This window comes from Silene latifolia, chromosome 10, assembly GCF_048544455.1.
Source record: "Silene latifolia isolate original U9 population chromosome 10, ASM4854445v1, whole genome shotgun sequence".
NCBI lineage: Eukaryota > Viridiplantae > Streptophyta > Magnoliopsida > Caryophyllales > Caryophyllaceae > Silene > Silene latifolia.
In genome coordinates this window covers 64,194,614-64,212,591 of record NC_133535.1, presented here as the reverse complement: position 1 = coordinate 64,212,591, position 17,978 = coordinate 64,194,614, and the positions used below count along the sequence as shown (strand labels likewise).

The 17,978-nt window shown below is 38.7% G+C and overlaps 1 protein-coding gene across 1 annotated transcript; it reads left to right on the top strand.

The window, feature by feature from the left end:
• The first annotated feature begins 8,906 nt into the window (after positions 1-8,906).
• LOC141607680 (uncharacterized) lies at positions 8,907-13,341 on the top strand. Its single transcript, XM_074427034.1, has 3 exons — positions 8,907-9,937; positions 10,043-10,170; positions 10,259-13,341. The coding sequence occupies exons 1-3, from the start codon at positions 8,907-8,909 to the stop codon at positions 13,339-13,341; spliced, it is 4,242 nt and encodes a 1,413-aa protein (XP_074283135.1).
• The last annotated feature ends 4,637 nt before the right edge of the window (positions 13,342-17,978 follow it).

Here is a 17,978-nt window from a genome sequence, read left to right as displayed (position 1 = left end):
TTAATAGTTTTTTTTTACGTGTTTACATTTATGCGTACGTGCTACCTGTTGCCTGTTTTCTACACTAACGATGCAGGAACTAGTGCGAAGCAAAGGGGAACTAACAGCCGACAGCGCTTCTCCGAAACACAACACAAAAAGCCAAAAATTATGCATGCAAACATAAATAGAAATAGAGAAGAAATCGTTATTCTTACTATAGATTTTCGGATTAAAGGGCACAAGTAAGATCTCCTTCTTACTTGTTCTTGAGCTTTCATTATATGGAAGAACAAAGATTCAAGCTTAGAATCCCTCCCAAAGATGTATATCCAAGATAACCTCTTAAAAGACTCATATTATTAATACTAGAACAATATTAATCTTAATAAAATTGACCCAAAATATTATTTTGGTCTCTTGCTTTTTCGGTCAAGAGAGGAGGGAAGAAGGAGTAATTTTTCTCTCTAAAATTTCTATAAGTTTTAGATGTTTAAAAAGAATGAATGTTACACACTTGTGATTATAGTGTATATTCCGGAGAAATAGAGGAAAAAACCCTTGGTCTTTTCTCTATGACAAAACCGGGCAGGGGTGGGAAACAAGGCCAATGCATGGCACTTTCTTCTACCCATAAAATGTAGGTATGTAAGAGTAGGTATTAGTGTGATGATTACACTTTTAAATAAAATATAAAGCACACCTTAAACCCTAATCCATCTCTTTTTTTGGGTACATTTTGTGTAAAATGGAAAGTCCATTTTACACATTATTTTGTCAATTTGTCATATGTAACAAATTACATGACATCTTATATATAAAATGTATTTTTAACAATTAAAAATCAACATATTAATAAAATATGTCACTTATAAAAATTAACATAGTAATTCATAATTACTTGTACCAAAAAGTGTTTCCGAATTATAAACTACAATATTCTGTATTTATAATAATTTATTCATTCCGTTTCAATTGTTTCCGTAAACAATAATTTCATCTAAGCAATAAAACAATTCGATCACTTAGACCGTATCTTATTTAATCAAATTACAATGAGACACGTAAATATTACTTCCAAAATCGTCCGTCAATTTTAAGTAATTTAATTAACCCGTATCGACATACGATCAATTAAATAATCAATTAAGAGTGTTACCCTTTAGGTATGACCTAAGGGGATCAACTGATCACCACCGTCGCACGACAGTAATGTCAAACTCTAGTCAGCCAATCATTACCGATATGTGTGGACCAGTTGACTGTAAAATATTACATCCCATAAGTATTCTTAAAATGAGATTTAAACATGTGATCATCATGATCGACAGTTGTGATCGCATTATTGTCGGAGGACACATATTCCAACAATCTCCCACTTGTCCTCGACAAGTGTGCATCACCAATTCTCTTGTCCTATTACTATCTCCCACTCAATGCAAGGTGTCTTTCAGGTCGCACTTGCAAGTGATCATATCGAGAGTGGTTTCCTCGATCTGGAGAATAAGTGATTGACCGGAATTATCCACCATGGATACCTTCCGAGCGTGGCCACGCATTTCCAGTTCATTACTCCTCGAGTGGCCCTGAGATATTGTTATAACCCTGACAAGGGGTGGACAATTCCTATCGCACTTATTCCCTTCGACTAGCCACAACCATCATAACCCAAAATATGCCCATTTGACCCCATTTACGAAGGTCGTAGTAACATAAATCAAAGTTAATCTGTAACTGTACCACCTTAGGCGAATAGTCTTTAGTCAAAAGAATCGACTTATTAGAATATTATAGTAGCTCTCGCCATGACCAGGCTATATAAATTTGCCAGAACTCTATAAGCGGTCATAAGGCCCGACAAAGTGTTCCTAACAGTCTGCCTATGTGATTGACTAGTCATCTCACATGACTCCATGGCACTTGAACTTGCCATCAATCGCATCACACTCTAGTCATTTCGAGACGTCACCTCATGTAAGTGACTATGGGCGAATACAATGCTAATCCGTGTTCACTTTAACGGGGTTCAATTGTCTCTACAACCCGTTTGGATGTAACAAAGTATAAGGTGAGTTAATAATAACTCAAACGACGAAGGTCGACATCACATTCGGGTAGTCAATACCATATTACAACCTTGTGATGTATATCGTAAGTGTGTAAACACTAGTCGATTGCAATAGAAGTTTAACATACCATGTGTCCATGTGTTCATACTTCTTGTATTGCATTTTCCTTTATATTCATGTTATCTCTCATAGCATGAACCTTTCCAAGTACACATCTAGGTTCCCAACCTAGGTTTAGGCTCTTTATCTTGAAAGAACTTTCTAGTTGTTTATCACATAACCAACGAATTGTGGTGGATGATATAACTTGCACTGGTCAAGTGTTCTACCAACTCGCAATGTCCCAGGTATATGTTTTGTAGGATCTTGCAACAATTGTCAAGACAATTAGCCTAGCACTTCTCATAAGTCCTAGCATATTAGAAAATATTAGTTTTGAGTAACTTCTTACTATAACTAAGTATCTTTCCAACTTCTTATTTCTCCTTTTAGCTTGAATAGCTTAGGATTTTCATAAATCCTTACGCGTTTTCGAACTTCAATATGTGCAACTTCTTGTCACATAACAAAGTGTTCTGTCAAACACTAGAATAGCTCATTAGTTCTCCTCGAGAATTCATGACGAATCTTCTATGGCTTACCAATGACTCATCATGCTCTTAAGCATATGATTCATTATTGGACATGTGCATGATTATTCTAATGGCGGAAGCATTAGTAATCTTTAATCATGTGATCAACCATTCTTAGGTTCAATGAATGACCATGACTGCTTATGGTAATTCCATTTTCATTGACATGAATAACCTACGTTTCTCGTTGATTTGATGTGTATATCTCAATACCTATCCAACATCCCATGATGTGATTGGATTCGTCATAGTCAATTTTCATCCAGAATTGAAAACTCAAACATATCTTTGTGAAAGATAGTACTAGCTCGTCATTCTCAATGAGTAATGAGTTATAATTTTTTTGCAAGATGATTGCTCCCACTAAATTCCATGTCTGCACATGATAATTTCAAACTCCCACTCAATTCCACATGTTTCGCAATTGACTACTCAATCGAAACATTTCAAGAATTGAAATACATTTTTCTTTGCCAAGTTATTAAGATTAAAACAATATATGTTTTCAGCATATCCTTTCAAAATACCTATTTAGAAAAGGTTTCAATCTTAAACTTATGGAACGAGATTTTTAATCTCTAACTCATTCATTTTATAATGATGCGTAGAAATGTCATTATTTAAATGTGAATTTCATTTAATACACGTCCTTCTCAAAATACCCCTTTCCGGAAGGAGGTTTAACCATTTCATTTTCATAATGAGATTAAGTAATGACACTAGCGTGGTTAACAATTAACTTAGCTTTTGTAGATATCGGCATATCTTCTTTTGCAACTTTTAGTCATAAATCTCATTTATTTTCAAGGATGCAACTTTGTTTTATTTAGGCTCTTAAGTAAATATCAATATTGAAACTCTTGGTCAAATGTTGTTCATAAACTAGCCAAATCTCTTGTTAAGACTTTTCTTTAGTAATTTTCTTTCAAAACTTTCTTTTGGTCTCCTCGTGTAGTTATCTTGAGAACATATTCTTTTGATTACTTCACTTGGTCTATTTTGTCATGTAGATCTCATCTATTCGAGACCATAGATCTCATCTATTCGTGTATACTATCTATTTAGGTATACAAATCATTCTTTCTTTCGTAGATCTCATTTACTCAAGTATACAAATTATGTTTGTATTCTTTGTGTCTTCATTTTTCTCCCACTCTATCTTTAGAATAAATACAATAAATATTTAAAGATAGTTTATGAGACACAAGTGATGATTTCGAAGTATAAGGAGGACTATCTCATAGATTGACTAATAGTTTTAGATTTGATGAGTGTACTTAGTAATTGACATTCCTTTAGGAGAGTTCATCAACTCAACATCACTTTATAATTGATCAAACACAAGCCTTAAGCTTGTGGACATATAATGAATCCTATCATTATAGTTGTCTATTGGATCACTTTAAGTAGATGATCATATGTTTCTATGTGCAAGCATATAAAGTCGAATTTTTAGAACAAAGAAATACGATAAAAGGGGTGACTTGGGTTGCAAACGAAGCCACCATTATCCAAAATACAACCATTGTTTAGAAAGGATCTAAAATCCATTTCCATGTCAAACACGGAAATCAAAATAGTTCTAAAAATCCGAAACATAACTTAAAATAAGACAATAATAAAAAGCCAAGCTTCATTGGAAGCTACTCCTAGCTCCTTGATGATTTCTCAAGCTTGCTTTTCCTTTCCTTTGTCCTTGCTTGGAGGAGGCCCTATTTACAATAAAAAGGGGATACATTATCACAACATTGTATCAAAATACCATAGTTGAATTAGAAACATAAAAGAAAGGATAGTCATTTACTTACTGGAGTAATCTTTCCAGCTTTGATGTCACCAAGATATTTGGAACAATTCCTTTTCCAATGTCCAACACCATTACAATAATGGCATTTATCAAGAGGACCCTTCTTGGTCTTGGAAGTGCTATCTTCAAAAGTCTTAGCCTTGGTGGACATGGGAGCTTGCCTCTTACCCTTTTTCCCATTCTTCTTGAACTTCCCCTTGTTCTTGGTGCTTATGTTATGCACATCCTTAGGTGGGTTAACATTTAACCCCATGTCTCTTTCGGCTTGTACAAGTAACTTGTGTAACTCTTTAAGAGACACGTCTTTGTCTTGTATGTTAAAATTCACCCGGAATTGAACATACGCTTTGACTTTGGATAAGGAGTGTAGAATCCTATCTACAATGAGCTCTTTGGGGATTTCAACCTTTTGAAGTTTCAATGTCTCGACTAGCTCCAACAATTTGAGCACGTGAGGGCTAACCTTTTGGCCCTCCTTAAAATCGAGATCAAAGAATGCCGAGGCCGCCTCATATTGGACGATCCTCGGAGTTTGTGAAAACATTGTCACAAGTTTGGAATAGATTTCATTAGCGGTGCCCATTTTAAAGGCTCTCCTTTGGAGATCCGCCTCCATCGCAAAATCAACACATTTTTCATTGCGGCGGACTCTTTGTGGTAAGCCTCATATGCTTCCCTAGTGGCGGCACTCGACCTAGCATTAGGTTCGGGTGGAGAGGCCTCGGTGAGGTAACGAAGCTTGTCGTCACCTTGGGCGGCTAATTTGAGTTGGGCATCCAAATCGGAGAAGTTTGACCTATTCTTTTCAAGTTTACAATGATCCATGAAGGATCGGAGCGATGAAGCATTAGTGAGAGGTGCGGCGTTGGTGTTTGGTGCGGCCATTTGTTATGAGAAATAAAAATGGTCTACAAAACGAAAATAGAAGGAATAAAACATTTGTCGTTTTCAAAATAATAATAATAATACTTGTAAATTTAATTTAAACAAGTTTTATTGCATTTATCTAGTGACCTCTACCCAACTTGATAAATGATTCCAAGACCCAAATTCATATTAACTTGGGCACTGGGTAGCCGATTAATCCCTTATCAATATAACTCGGTGGATTAACTCTTTAATCGATTCTACTTTTAGAACTCTTGGTCGATAAATTACACTAATATTTATCTATAGCCCGGAACACATGTGACTACGGTCACGAATACTTCCGTTGAGCTCAATCCAAATTTCAAATAAATGTGTCCATGATCCAAATTCACATTAACTTGGGCACGGGGTAGCCGATTCATCCCTCATCAACATGAATTCGGTGGATAGACATTTATCACCCACTTCCCCTACGTAACAAGGTTTGTACCCCGGGGTGGCCGAGTGCACTCCTTCGCGAAATAGGTTTTCATGGTTTCTACTTTTTGGTAAGGCTAAGTCTCAATTGTTTATTTTAGCGAGAGGTAATGTCAATTTATTATCTATCACATTTTAAGTGAACTAAAGCGGTGAACTACGATAATTGTAATTAACACGGTCAATAAACTCGATTAAAATAATAATGCATGTTTTAGTTATGGCGATTTAGCGATGCATGCAACATATAAATAAAATGCAAAGCATAAATAAAATCCTAGTATGGCCTTCCTAAAATAATAAATCTAATAAACTATTACAAATTCGGAAACCAACTCCTTTGGTCCCTTGAACTTCGGTCTTATCACGCATTTCAAGGCAACACTTTCTTTAATGGATCGCCTTCTCGAGTGGCACCAGCCATCTTCAAGGAACTCCGGAATAAATAAATTACATAATAAATTACATAATTTCCTATTATACATTTGTAATTAAAAATAAAAATAAATCTATTAAATTACAAAACGGTGATACGAGATCACAAAAAATTACAACCGAATCGATATTCCCATATATTTCGGGCAATACCAATTAAAACTAAGCCCATACTAAGTAAAATTACATAATTCAAAAATTACATGAAATTAAAATATGACAATCATAAATAAAATGCAGCATTATAATAAGTATGAACATGCCAAATTTTATGCTAAATCGCCTTTAAGGAGCCAATATCGTATATTAATTGGTTTTTACGGATTTGCGTGATTTAACCTTTTAAAATCACAATAATTACATAAAATCCTATTTATGTACAAGTTAATTACCCTAACCCATCTTAGGACTCAAAATTAGTCTCCACTAACATTTGACAATAATTAACTTATATTTCTTAATATTGTTCATAAATTGACTCAAAATACAAAATTTTGCCATAAACTTCAAATTAAATCATAAAAATTTCAAATAATTTCAAATTTTGAAATTTAAACTCATGAACATTCTGGAAAAATACCATGACACTCATAATGCTCAAAAAACACAGGTTAAAAATTTCAAAAATTTATCGAGAAAAACAATGTTGTGGTTTATCGGATTTATCAATTATTACCATAAAAAATATGAGAAAAATTATTTTTATTAAATTTTAACTTTTAGATATGAAATATATGATAAAATGCAACATGTGATGTTTTTCCTTAGTCATGAAGTATGTTTTAGCAATTTTTACTAATTAAAGTCACTATTTATGTGATTTTTCATCAAAAATTCATAAATCATGCATAAAGACTTCATTATAGCCAAATATTTTACACACATCTTATAAAATTTCATGTGACAACATACTAAATTTTCATGACCAGATTCGAAATATAACTCATATTAACCTATTTTCCCATTTAAATACGATTTTAACTTGAAAAATCCATATTTCGAGCATAACAACTCATTTTATTATGAAACTTTACAGGCCATCAGTAGATAATATATGTAAAAACATATCCAAAAACCACTAGAAAAATCGAAGTTTAGCTATTTTTAGTCCAAAAATGACATTTTTATCATAAAAATCACATTTTAATGCCATTATTATATAAAATGAACAATAAAATCCATAAATGAACCAAAATATCCTAAATACATTTTAGGACCAGAAACTTTAACATGAAAATAAATTTCGTGATATTTCATAATAAACACAAATTTATAAGTTTTGTTTGTTAATCTTATAACTCGGAAAAACAATAACCGATTTGCATGCAAACAACCTAAGGCTCATGATACCTCTTGTTGGAAATTATTAATCTCATTATTTAACATATTCATATATGTGATATTTAATTTAGTCATAAAATTAAATCTAGATCTTATGCATGCAAACATAAATAGAAATAGAGAAGAAATCGTTATTCTTACTATAGATTTTCGGATTAAAGGGCACAAGTAAGATCTCCTTCTTACTTGTTCTTGAGCTTTCCTTATATGGAAGAACAAAGATTCAAGCTTAGAATCCCTCCCAAAGATGTATACCCAAGATAACCTCTTAAAAGACTAATATTATTAATACTAGAACAATATTAATCTTAATAAAATTGACCCAAAATATTATTTTGGTCTCTTGCTTTTTCGGTCAAGAGAGGAGGGAAGAAGGAGTAATTTTTCTCTCTAAAATTTCTATAAGTTTTAGATGTTTAAGAAGAATGAATGTTACACACTTGTGATTATAGTGTATATTAGGGAAAAATAGAGGAAAAAACCCTTGGTCTTTTCTCTTTGACAAAACCCGGGTAGGGGGTGGGAAACAAGGCCAATGCATGACACTTTCTTCTGCCCATAAAATGTAGGTATGTAAGAGTAGGTATTAGTGTGATGATTACACTTTTAAATAAAATATAAAGCACACTTTAAACCCTAATCCACCCCTTTTTTTCGGTACATTTTGTGTAAAATGGAAAGTCCATTTTACACATTATTTTGTCAATTTGTCATATGTAACACATTACATGACATCTTATATATAAAATGTATTTTTAACAATTAAAAATCAACATACTAATAAAATATGTCACTTATAAAAATTAACATAGTAATTCATAATTACTTGTACCAAAAAGTGTTTCCGAATTATAAACTACAACAATCTGTATTTATAATAATTTATTCATTCTGTTTCAATTTTTTCCATAAACAATAATTTCATCTAAGCAATAAAACAATTCGATCACTTAGACCGTATCTTATTTAATCAAATTACAATGAGACACGTAAATATTACTTCCAAAATCGTCCGTCAATTTTAAGTAATTTAATTAACCCGTATCGACATACGATCAATTAAATAATCAATTAAGAGTGTTACCCTTTAGGTATGACCTAAGGGGATCAACTAATCACCACCGTCGCACGACAGTAATGTCAAACTCTAGCCAGCCAATCATTACCGATATGTGTGGACCAATTGACTATAAAATATTACATCCCACAGGTATTCTTAAAATGAGATTTAAATTAAAGAGTAAGAGAGATGTTTTTTAGAGAGATAAAGCTCCGAGGTTTCCCTAAAATCTAGCAATGGCTCGGTCTAGGAAAACTTCGTCCCCCCTAAATTCACCTAGTAAAAATAAAAAAAATAATACTATATCATCTGGTAATAAATCACACAAAACTAGTATTACGCCAAATAATAATGAAATTCATGAGATTATTCAGAATCGTCATGAAGCTGAGTGTTCTAAGGTTGCTGAATTACGCGCGTTTGATCTTAGTAAGGAACTTAATGTCATCGCTGAGGATAAATCCACTGATGATGAGGGTTGGCAGGAGGTTAGCCGGAAATCTCGATCGAAGTCTCCGATTGTGACGTCAGGTACTGTGCCTACTCTCAAAATTGATGTTGATGATGTTAAAAGTGAGGTTGAATTCTGGTCTTCTTCTGTTCTGTGTTATGTGATGGGTGCAAATCCTCCTAGTCATGTGGTTGGAGGTTTTGTGCGGAGATTGTGGGGAAAACTTTCGATTGACAAGGTTGCGTTTAAACCTAATGGAATTTGTATTGTGCGTTTTAAGAAGATGGAGGATAAGGAAGCGGTCTTGAATGGTGAGCACTGTTTTTTTGATAATAAACCATTTATTGTCAAATCCTGGAGTATTAATGAACCTGTAATTAGGGCTAAGGTTGATGTCGTTCCTGTTTGGGTTAGGTTCTATAACCTTGACCTAAAATTCTGGGGTGCTGCTCTAGCAAAAATTGCAGGTTTAGTTGGTAAGCCAGTGTGTTCTGATTCCGTTACTAAGGAGAGGGAATTCCTTGATTATGCTAGATTCATGGTGGAAGTTCAGGTTGGTCAGTCTTTGCCAGAGGTCGTTGAGTTTTTTGATGAGTCTGGCATGTTGATTTCTCAGTCTGTTCACTATGAGTGGAAGCCAATTATCTGCTCTAGTTGTAATGGAATGGGACATGAGACTGGGGCTTGCAAGAAGGTTGTGCCCAAGAAGAAGGTTGTGCCAGTTAAGAAAGTCTGGGTTCCTAAACCAGTAGTTCAACAGAGTCAGGGAATGCAGTCTCAGGCTCAGGTTGCTGCTAAGGAAGTTCAGGTGGAGTGGTAAGTACGGTTGCCTCGATTGATCCTAATCTTTGTGGTTACTCCCATGCCAATGAGGGGTAATCAGGTGTTAAACTCTATGACACCTGCTAGAATTTTTAATAGGTTGTCTAAAAAGAATGAGGGATTCTCTCAAGGAGGGCCTTGTTTTGTTGAAGTGCTGAGCCTTTCTTTGAGGAGGAATCTGCTTAGCAGCTTGGGGAAAGGGAGATTAACTCACACTAGTGATCATGGTTAGTTTTGGCTTTTGGAATGTTCGTGGCATCAATAAAGTGAATAAACAAGGTGATGTTAGAAGGTTTTTGCATTTAAATAATGTAGGCTTCTTTGGCTTACTGGAAACTAGAGTTAAAACTCCTTCTATTAATAAGGTCCAACTTGGTCTTGGGGATCATTGGCAGTTTTTAAATAATAATGAAGTTAGGGAGGGTGGCAGAATCTGGGTTGTTTGGGATAATAGCATGTTTGATGTTATTGTGCTGATTAAAACTGCTCAGGTATTGCACCTGTCTGTTACCTGTGTTCAGAATAATTTCACTTGGCAATGTTCTGTTGTTTATGGTTTTAACAAGAATGCTGATTGGAAGGAGCTTTGGCAGTCTCTCTTAGACATCCACAGTTCTATTCAGGGGCCTTGGATGGTCATGGGGGATTTTAACAATGTCTTAAACATGGATGAAAGGATTGGTGCTCCTGTTACTGTGGCTGAGGTTAAGGATTTTCAGGAGTGTGTAGATACCTGTGGATTGTATGACTTGAGTTCCACTGGTGCCTACTTTACTTGGAACAATAAGCAAGAAGGAAATGAGAGGGTTTTTAGTAGGATTGATAGAGTCTTGGCCAATGATGAGTGGATTTTGAATGGGCCTGATGGTTCCATTACTTTTTTGCCTGAAGGATTATATGATCATAGTCCTTGCCTTATAGAATGCTGGAATGCTCAGATTAGACAAAAATCAAGTTTTAAATACTTCAATATGTGGGGTAAACATGAGCAGTTCAAGGAGATTGTTAAGGAAGTTTGGATGCAGGATGTTTATGGGTGTAGGATGTTTCAAGTGGTTAAAAAACTGAAATGGTTGAAGTTTCCTCTGAAGCAACTGAATAAAGAGAGTTATGGTGATATTGAGAACTCTGCTAAGGTTAGTAAGGTTTTCCTGGAAGATGTCCAAAGGAAACTTCATGCTGACCCTACTAATTCTCTTCTTCAGTTGGAGGAAAAGATTGCTGCCCGTACTTTTAAGGATCTGGATGAGGCTAGGTCTGAGTTTTTGGCTCAAAAAGCTAAGACTCATTGGTTTCAGAGTGGTGATGATAATACTCAGTTCTTTCATAGTTCTTTAAAAGCCAGGAGAGCTCAAAACAAGGTGCTGCAAATTAAAGATAAGAATGGCCATTTATGCTCTGATAATGCTGCAATAGAACAGGCTTTTTTAGACTACTATAGTGAGTTACTTGGTAGCTCTGCTTCTGTTACCAAGGTGTGCTCTGGGGTGGTTCAAAGAGGTGTTGTTCTGTCTGAGGAGCAGGCCAGGGAGATCATTAAGGAGGTTACTGTGGATGAGATTAAACATGCTCTTTTCTCTATCCCCAAGGAGAAGGCCCCAGGCCCTGATGGGTATTCATCTCAATTTTTCAAGGATGCCTTTGAGTTGGTTGGGTCTGATGTTGTGGCTGCTGTTAAGGAGTTTTTCACCACTGGGAGTATTCTGAAACAGGTTAATGCTACTGTTCTATCTCTTATCCCTAAGAAGAATGCTCCTGAGTCTGTTCTTGATTTTCGTCCCATTGCTTGTTGCAATGTTATCTACAAATGCATTTCTAAGGTGATTTGCTCCAGATTGGCTTCTGTTTTACCCTGTGTGGTTAGCATGAATCAAAGTGCTTTCATACAGGGAAGGGAGATTCTAGATAATATTTTCATATGTCAAGATTTGGTGAGGCTTTATAATAGAAAGAACTGTTCCCCAAGGGTGATGATGAAAATAGACTTAAAGAAGGCTTATGACTCCATTGAATGGAGTTTTATTGAAGAAATGTTGATTGCTCTTAATTTTCCCCATAAGATGGTTCAGTGGATAATGCAATGTGTCACTTCTACCTCCTTCTCTTTATTCTTGAATGGTAATCAGTTTGGGTACTTTAAGGGATGTAGGGGGATTAGGCAAGGGGATCCTATGTCTCCTCTGTTGTTCACTTTGTGTATGGAGTATTTGACTAGGATTTTGGACTTGGTCACCTCTTCTAATGATTTTCACTTCCATCCTCATCTGCAGTTGTCTGGATTTCAGCAAGGGGCCTTCCCTTTCAGATATCTAGGCATTCCCATCTCTTTTAAAAGATTGTCTAGTGCTGATAGCAATGTTTTGGTGGATAAAATTGTTAAGAAAATTAGAGGTTGGGGCACCAAGAAACTCAGTTATGCTGGTCGGTTAGTTTTGGTAAGGCATGTGCTTTCTCAAATGCACTCCTACTGGGCTAGGATCTTTTTGCTGCCCAAAGGAGTGATTGCTAGAGTTGAGGCAATTTGTAGGAACTACTTGTGGTCTCATTCTGAGAACTTTGCCAAAGTTCCTCTTATTGCTTGGGATCAGTGTTGTTTACCTCAAAAATATGGTGGTCTGGGCATCCTTAATGCTGGACTCTGGAATCTTGCCATGCTTGGCAAGTATGTCTGGTGGGTGGCTCAGAAGAAAGACTCTTTGTGGGTCAAATGGGTGAACCACATTTATATTAAGCATCAGGATTGGTGGGAGTATCAAGCTCCTTGTTATTCTAGCTGGTCTTGGCGTCAACTATGCAAAGTGAAGAACAGATTGATACCTGGTTTTGTTGCTGGTCTCTGGCCTGACTATACAGCTAGGGTTGGATATCAGTGGCTGCTGGGTCAACATCAGAAGGTTCAGTGGTTTTCCTATGTTTGGAATAGGGTGGCCCTCCCTAAAGTTAACTTTGTTAATTGGTTGGTCATCAATCAGCGACTGTTAACCAAGGATAGAATGGGCAGGTTTGGAATTCTGACTGATGGCCTGTGTTTTCTTTGTGGGAATGCTGCTGAATCCACAGCTCACCTTTTCTTTGAGTGTGGGTTTAGTAGGAGATGTCTTCAGCTAGTTCAGATGTGGCTCCCAGCTCCATGGCAACCAAATGTGATAGAGTGGATAATTCAATGGAGATGTAGGTCTTTGTTGAAGAAACAGGTTCTAATGGCAGCAATTGCAGGACTTGTTTACTTGATTTGGGATAGCAGGAATGTTAGCCGTCTTGAGCACCGAGTTACCAGACCTGCTTGTCTTCTTAAGAAATTGCAGAATCTTACAGCATTAAGAGCGAGAGGTTTTGAACAAATTATGGGTAGTCATAGAGAGCATGATTGGTTTAAGAATCATATCCTAGTTCATTAAATGTACTAGTTGGAGTATGCTTGGTGATTGTAAGGTGATGATAATGTAACTTGCTTAATTATTAATACAATTTTCACATTTCACCTAACAAAAAAAAATGAGATTTAAACATGTGATCATCATGATCGACAGTTGTGATCGCATTATTGTCGGAGGACACATATTCCAACACAAACAAGAGTCCAAAACACGGACAAACAGCTAAAACTACTCAACACCTCCCGTCGGACCAGTCCCTGTCTCACGAGGAGTCGCAGGCAAGGCAGATACCACCGTCCGCTCAGGCCCCCTCTCTGGAGAACTCTCCAACGTCTCGTACTCCATCGTGACGCGAAGCTCCTCCGCCGCGGCCAACTGAGCTGTGAGAGAGGCAATCTCCGCATCTCGGCTCCGCAACCTGTCCTCGCGACGCCTCAACCCCTGGTTCCGACTGGTGATCACCAACCCCTGGGCCTCAATCGTGGACCTGGCTGTGTCCAACTCAGTACGGACCCAAGCAAGCTCTGCCGGATCCGCAGCACCCTGCAAAACACAAATAAAAATCATTGAGATCTAAAAACGTGAAATGCAACACAAAAATACGCAAAAAAACACGAAAAGTACCTGAGCGAGCTTAGACTCCATCGCAGCCAGGTCACCGGCAAGTGCCCTCCACCGGCTAGCCATCCGCCACAAAGCCTAATGACTAGCAGTCGACACCTACAACCAGAAAGGTCCTTCAATACAACGCACGGCAAAACATAAATGAGGAGGAGCTTTCAAAACAGAAACTCACCCTCAGAACAGTCAACCTCCACTCCATGCCAGCGTCGGTCACCTCAACGACCGCAGGATCTGACAAGTGCAACTGTAGCTCCTCGTCCCTGGCCCCTGAAAGGTGGTCTATGCCGGGAAAACTGGGGGTTGGGTCTTCATCAACGCATCGACCCTCTACAATTTGGGTCCACGTCAAAGGTAACGAAACCTTCTATCAAAAGAAACAATGAAAACAAAGAACCGAGGAAAACATACCTCGATCGGGTACCAGGCAAGCCTCGACAACCGAAAGGTGTCGTAGTCGGCTTCCCGTAACAATAACTCCTCACCTCCCTGACCGTGAAGGTGGTCCGCAACCTCATCGGGTGTCGACTCCGGGAAAAACACCCTTGGTGGATCGACTGGTACCACGAAAATCTCAGTAAACCACTGACGAGATAAACGCTCGCCCAGGTACCAAACCGGCTCGATCGTCGTCTCAAGGTGTAAACGTTGGGAGCTGCGAGGTCGCAAACACTCCCTCACAACGACTGACACGTCTGTGTAGTGCTCCCAAGGCCACCCGACAAACTGCGTTCGAACAAGGGCTAATAAGCTAATTGGGGGCTTTCTATGCTACCTGGTCATCCTATCTCTATCTCTTTCTACAAAACAAAAGGGGGTAAGAGAGGATAACTTACGTCAGCCACTCGAAGGGTGTTCACCCAACGCCTGTAGTCCTCGTAATTCGGCTTAGTCGACTTCCTCCGAGCCACCGTCCAGGCCCTCACAGCAGGGTAGGCCGAAGGAATGCCACCAGTAGTCCCCGGGCGCAGAGGGATGAAATAAGCGTACAACCAAGACTGTAACAAAACACAGCAAACACAAATCAGCCAATTTTTCAAAAATTGCCAAAATCAAAAATCAAAATCAAAATCGAACTCAACAAAAACCACAAAAACGCTCGTACCTCCAAGATGAGGCCGGGACCAACCAAAGCGGGAGAACTACCATCCTCCATCGCCTCCTGACGCACCGCAGCGTGCAAGTACCGGGTAAAACTCACCAAAGCCAGCGTAACCCAGTCAAACCGACCCAAAGTGTCGAGGTCAGTAAGGAGGGGGAGTACCTTGGTCGACAAGCGCTCACCCTTGTCACCAAAGTACGTGGTACCCAAGAAGTACCACAACCACAATTGTGCCTCCTGCACGTCAGCTCTAGCCTCAGCCTCCGGACTCGCCAACGGCGCCGGAGCGTAGCCCACCGCTCTCCCCCTGAAGTGATCCCTCACGTATGAGTTTGCGATCAAGTAAGTAGTGATGTCGGAAGGCTCGAGCAAAGCACTGCCGATCAAACGAGTAACCGCAGGGGAAGACACTCTCTCCGGCGTCTCCGAGAACTCGATAGACGTCTCACCATAGGGGAGGCCCGATATCATGGCAAAGTCCTCTAAGGTAACACCGACCTCCCTAAACTCCATATGGAACGACGACGTCGTGTCCCAGTAACGGTCCAACATGGCACGGATCAGACACAGGTTCGACCTAATCGAATCCCTGTGAATATTCCGCCAAGAAGCCACCAACGACCCCAAAGCCGACCTCTCTACCAATGCCCTCCTACCGGATCGGAGAACGTCGTAGAAACTCAGACAGGTGGAGAAGCATGAGAAAGTCCTCATGGTACCAATCTCCTGAAATTAGGAAACAAAAAACTTTAGAACACCTATTCAGGTCTGAAATGAAAGAAACAACAAAAAAGTCGACAAAACGGTACAACTTACCAAGCCCTCGTGTGCACGGTAGGAGATGTGTCTGTCTAGCCAAAGCAACAACTGGCTACCGTCGAAGCCCTCGGCCCAAGCAGGCGCCGCCCGCAGGTTCAGCCCCCGCGGAGCTGTAACCCGTCTAGTCTACCAAACCGCGACATGAGTGTCGTCCTCAACCGTCTCCACTCTCCGTCTCTTCTGCCCACGAGACTTCACACGGCGAGGAGGAGGCCTCTCAACGACCCTAGCAACGTTCTCTAACTCCCGTCTGTTCGGCCAAGGACCCCTCCTCCTAACAACCCTCCTCTCAGAGGTACCAGTCTCAGACCCCGTCTGAGCTCTCCCAGCACCAGCAGCCCCAGCAACGGCTTCTCCTGAGCCCCAGTGGCTCCCTCAACACCAACAGCCCCAACAACGGGCTCCCACGAACCTCTGTGGCTCCCTCAGCCCTGGCAGCCTCCTCGGTGGGCTCCTCCTCCTCGGAAGCGTTCTGTACTAGCACCTCAGGTGCACTAGCCGGAGTATTAGCCGACCCATTCCCAAACAGGTCCTCCAAAGTCTCTGCAATGGACCCAGTAGGTCCCAAACACTCCCCTGCAATAAAAGAAACGTCAGCCGAAATTTCGGCATTACGACGGTACAAAATGGACAACTCCAAAAAAAAAACAACAAACAACAACCTGCAAAACAAAACAAGGGCAATCCCGCCCAAACCCAACCAAACAAAAAAAAAACGGAAAATTCACATGGTACTCTCGAACTTTGCCATTTTGCACATGGTACCCAACTTTTTAAGTTTGTGTACATGATACCCTTCATGTTTGATTTTCATGCACAACATGTTTTTTTGTCGCTATAAAACAACTCAAATGCGCATAAGTCCTAGACCATAATTTAGAATAGACCAATTTTTTTCCTAAAATGATTATCTCGTCATAAAGTACGATTTGAGAAAAAAAAATGTCGGATGGCATTTTATATGGTTTTCTCAACGAAAATCTCAAATCAACTATATCTTCGATCTTAAATTTCCGAATGACCATTTTCATTTTATCAGTTTTTAGATCTAAAAAAGCTAATCAATTTGAAAAAAAAAATTAGTCAATTCAGATTTCTGGTTTATGATTTATGCCTAATTGACGATAAAAAGGGCATGATGTGCTTGAAATCAATTATCAAGGATATCATGTGCACAAACATAAAAGGTTGGGTACCACGTGCAAAATGGTAAAGTTCGAGGGTACCGCGTGAATTTTCCGAAAAAAAAAAACAACAAAACAACCCATAAAAACCACACAAAAAAAAACGACTCGCCCTTCTTTTCAAGCAAAAGACGAGTCAAAACAAAAAACGGCATTTTAAGACCCACACAGGTCCGCCAACAACCAAAAAAATATTCCCGACACAATGAGGAATTTTCCACGTTTCGAAAAAGGCAGCTTTGCCCCGATTCGAACACAAACAGGTCAAAATTTCAAAATACGACCACAACAAAATAACGTGAATTTTATCACGTCTCAAAGCGACCTAAACTACCAACAAGGTCCATTTCGAAACAACCTGATTCAATTTGAGCTCAAACAGACGCTTATTTTGTCAGACATAAGACCGTCGCGAAAGGCAAAAATTGAAATTTTGACAATAATACCCCAACGAAGGTTCAATGTGGCAAACATGGTCTTTCTCGACTACAATACAACCTAGTGGGGCACACAACTCAATCAAACAAACTTGACTTGGTGAAATAAGACGGCTTCACCGTCTCATTCACGTTTTTCGAGCATAGGGAGCGGGAACGGGGACCAAAATGCAAACTAAAAGCACCCCTATACTCCTAAACAACTTTCTAACCTAATTCAATCATCAATTTCACTCAAAAATGGCTCAATCAAAAACGCCCAAATCAATTTTTGAGGGTTTAGGGTTCCGCCCTAATTCAATCAACAAAAATACAAACAAATTCAAATGGATTCAAGAGGATTTACATACCTTGAGATGACATGATTAATGAGGGCACGAAAGCAAGCAAGGAATGAGGTCGAAAATGGCGTCTTTCTTTATTTCGGGTTTTGTGTTTGAAGAAGATGAAGTGGGAATGGGAGCAGCCTGATCTCGCGTCTTTTCTACAAAAATA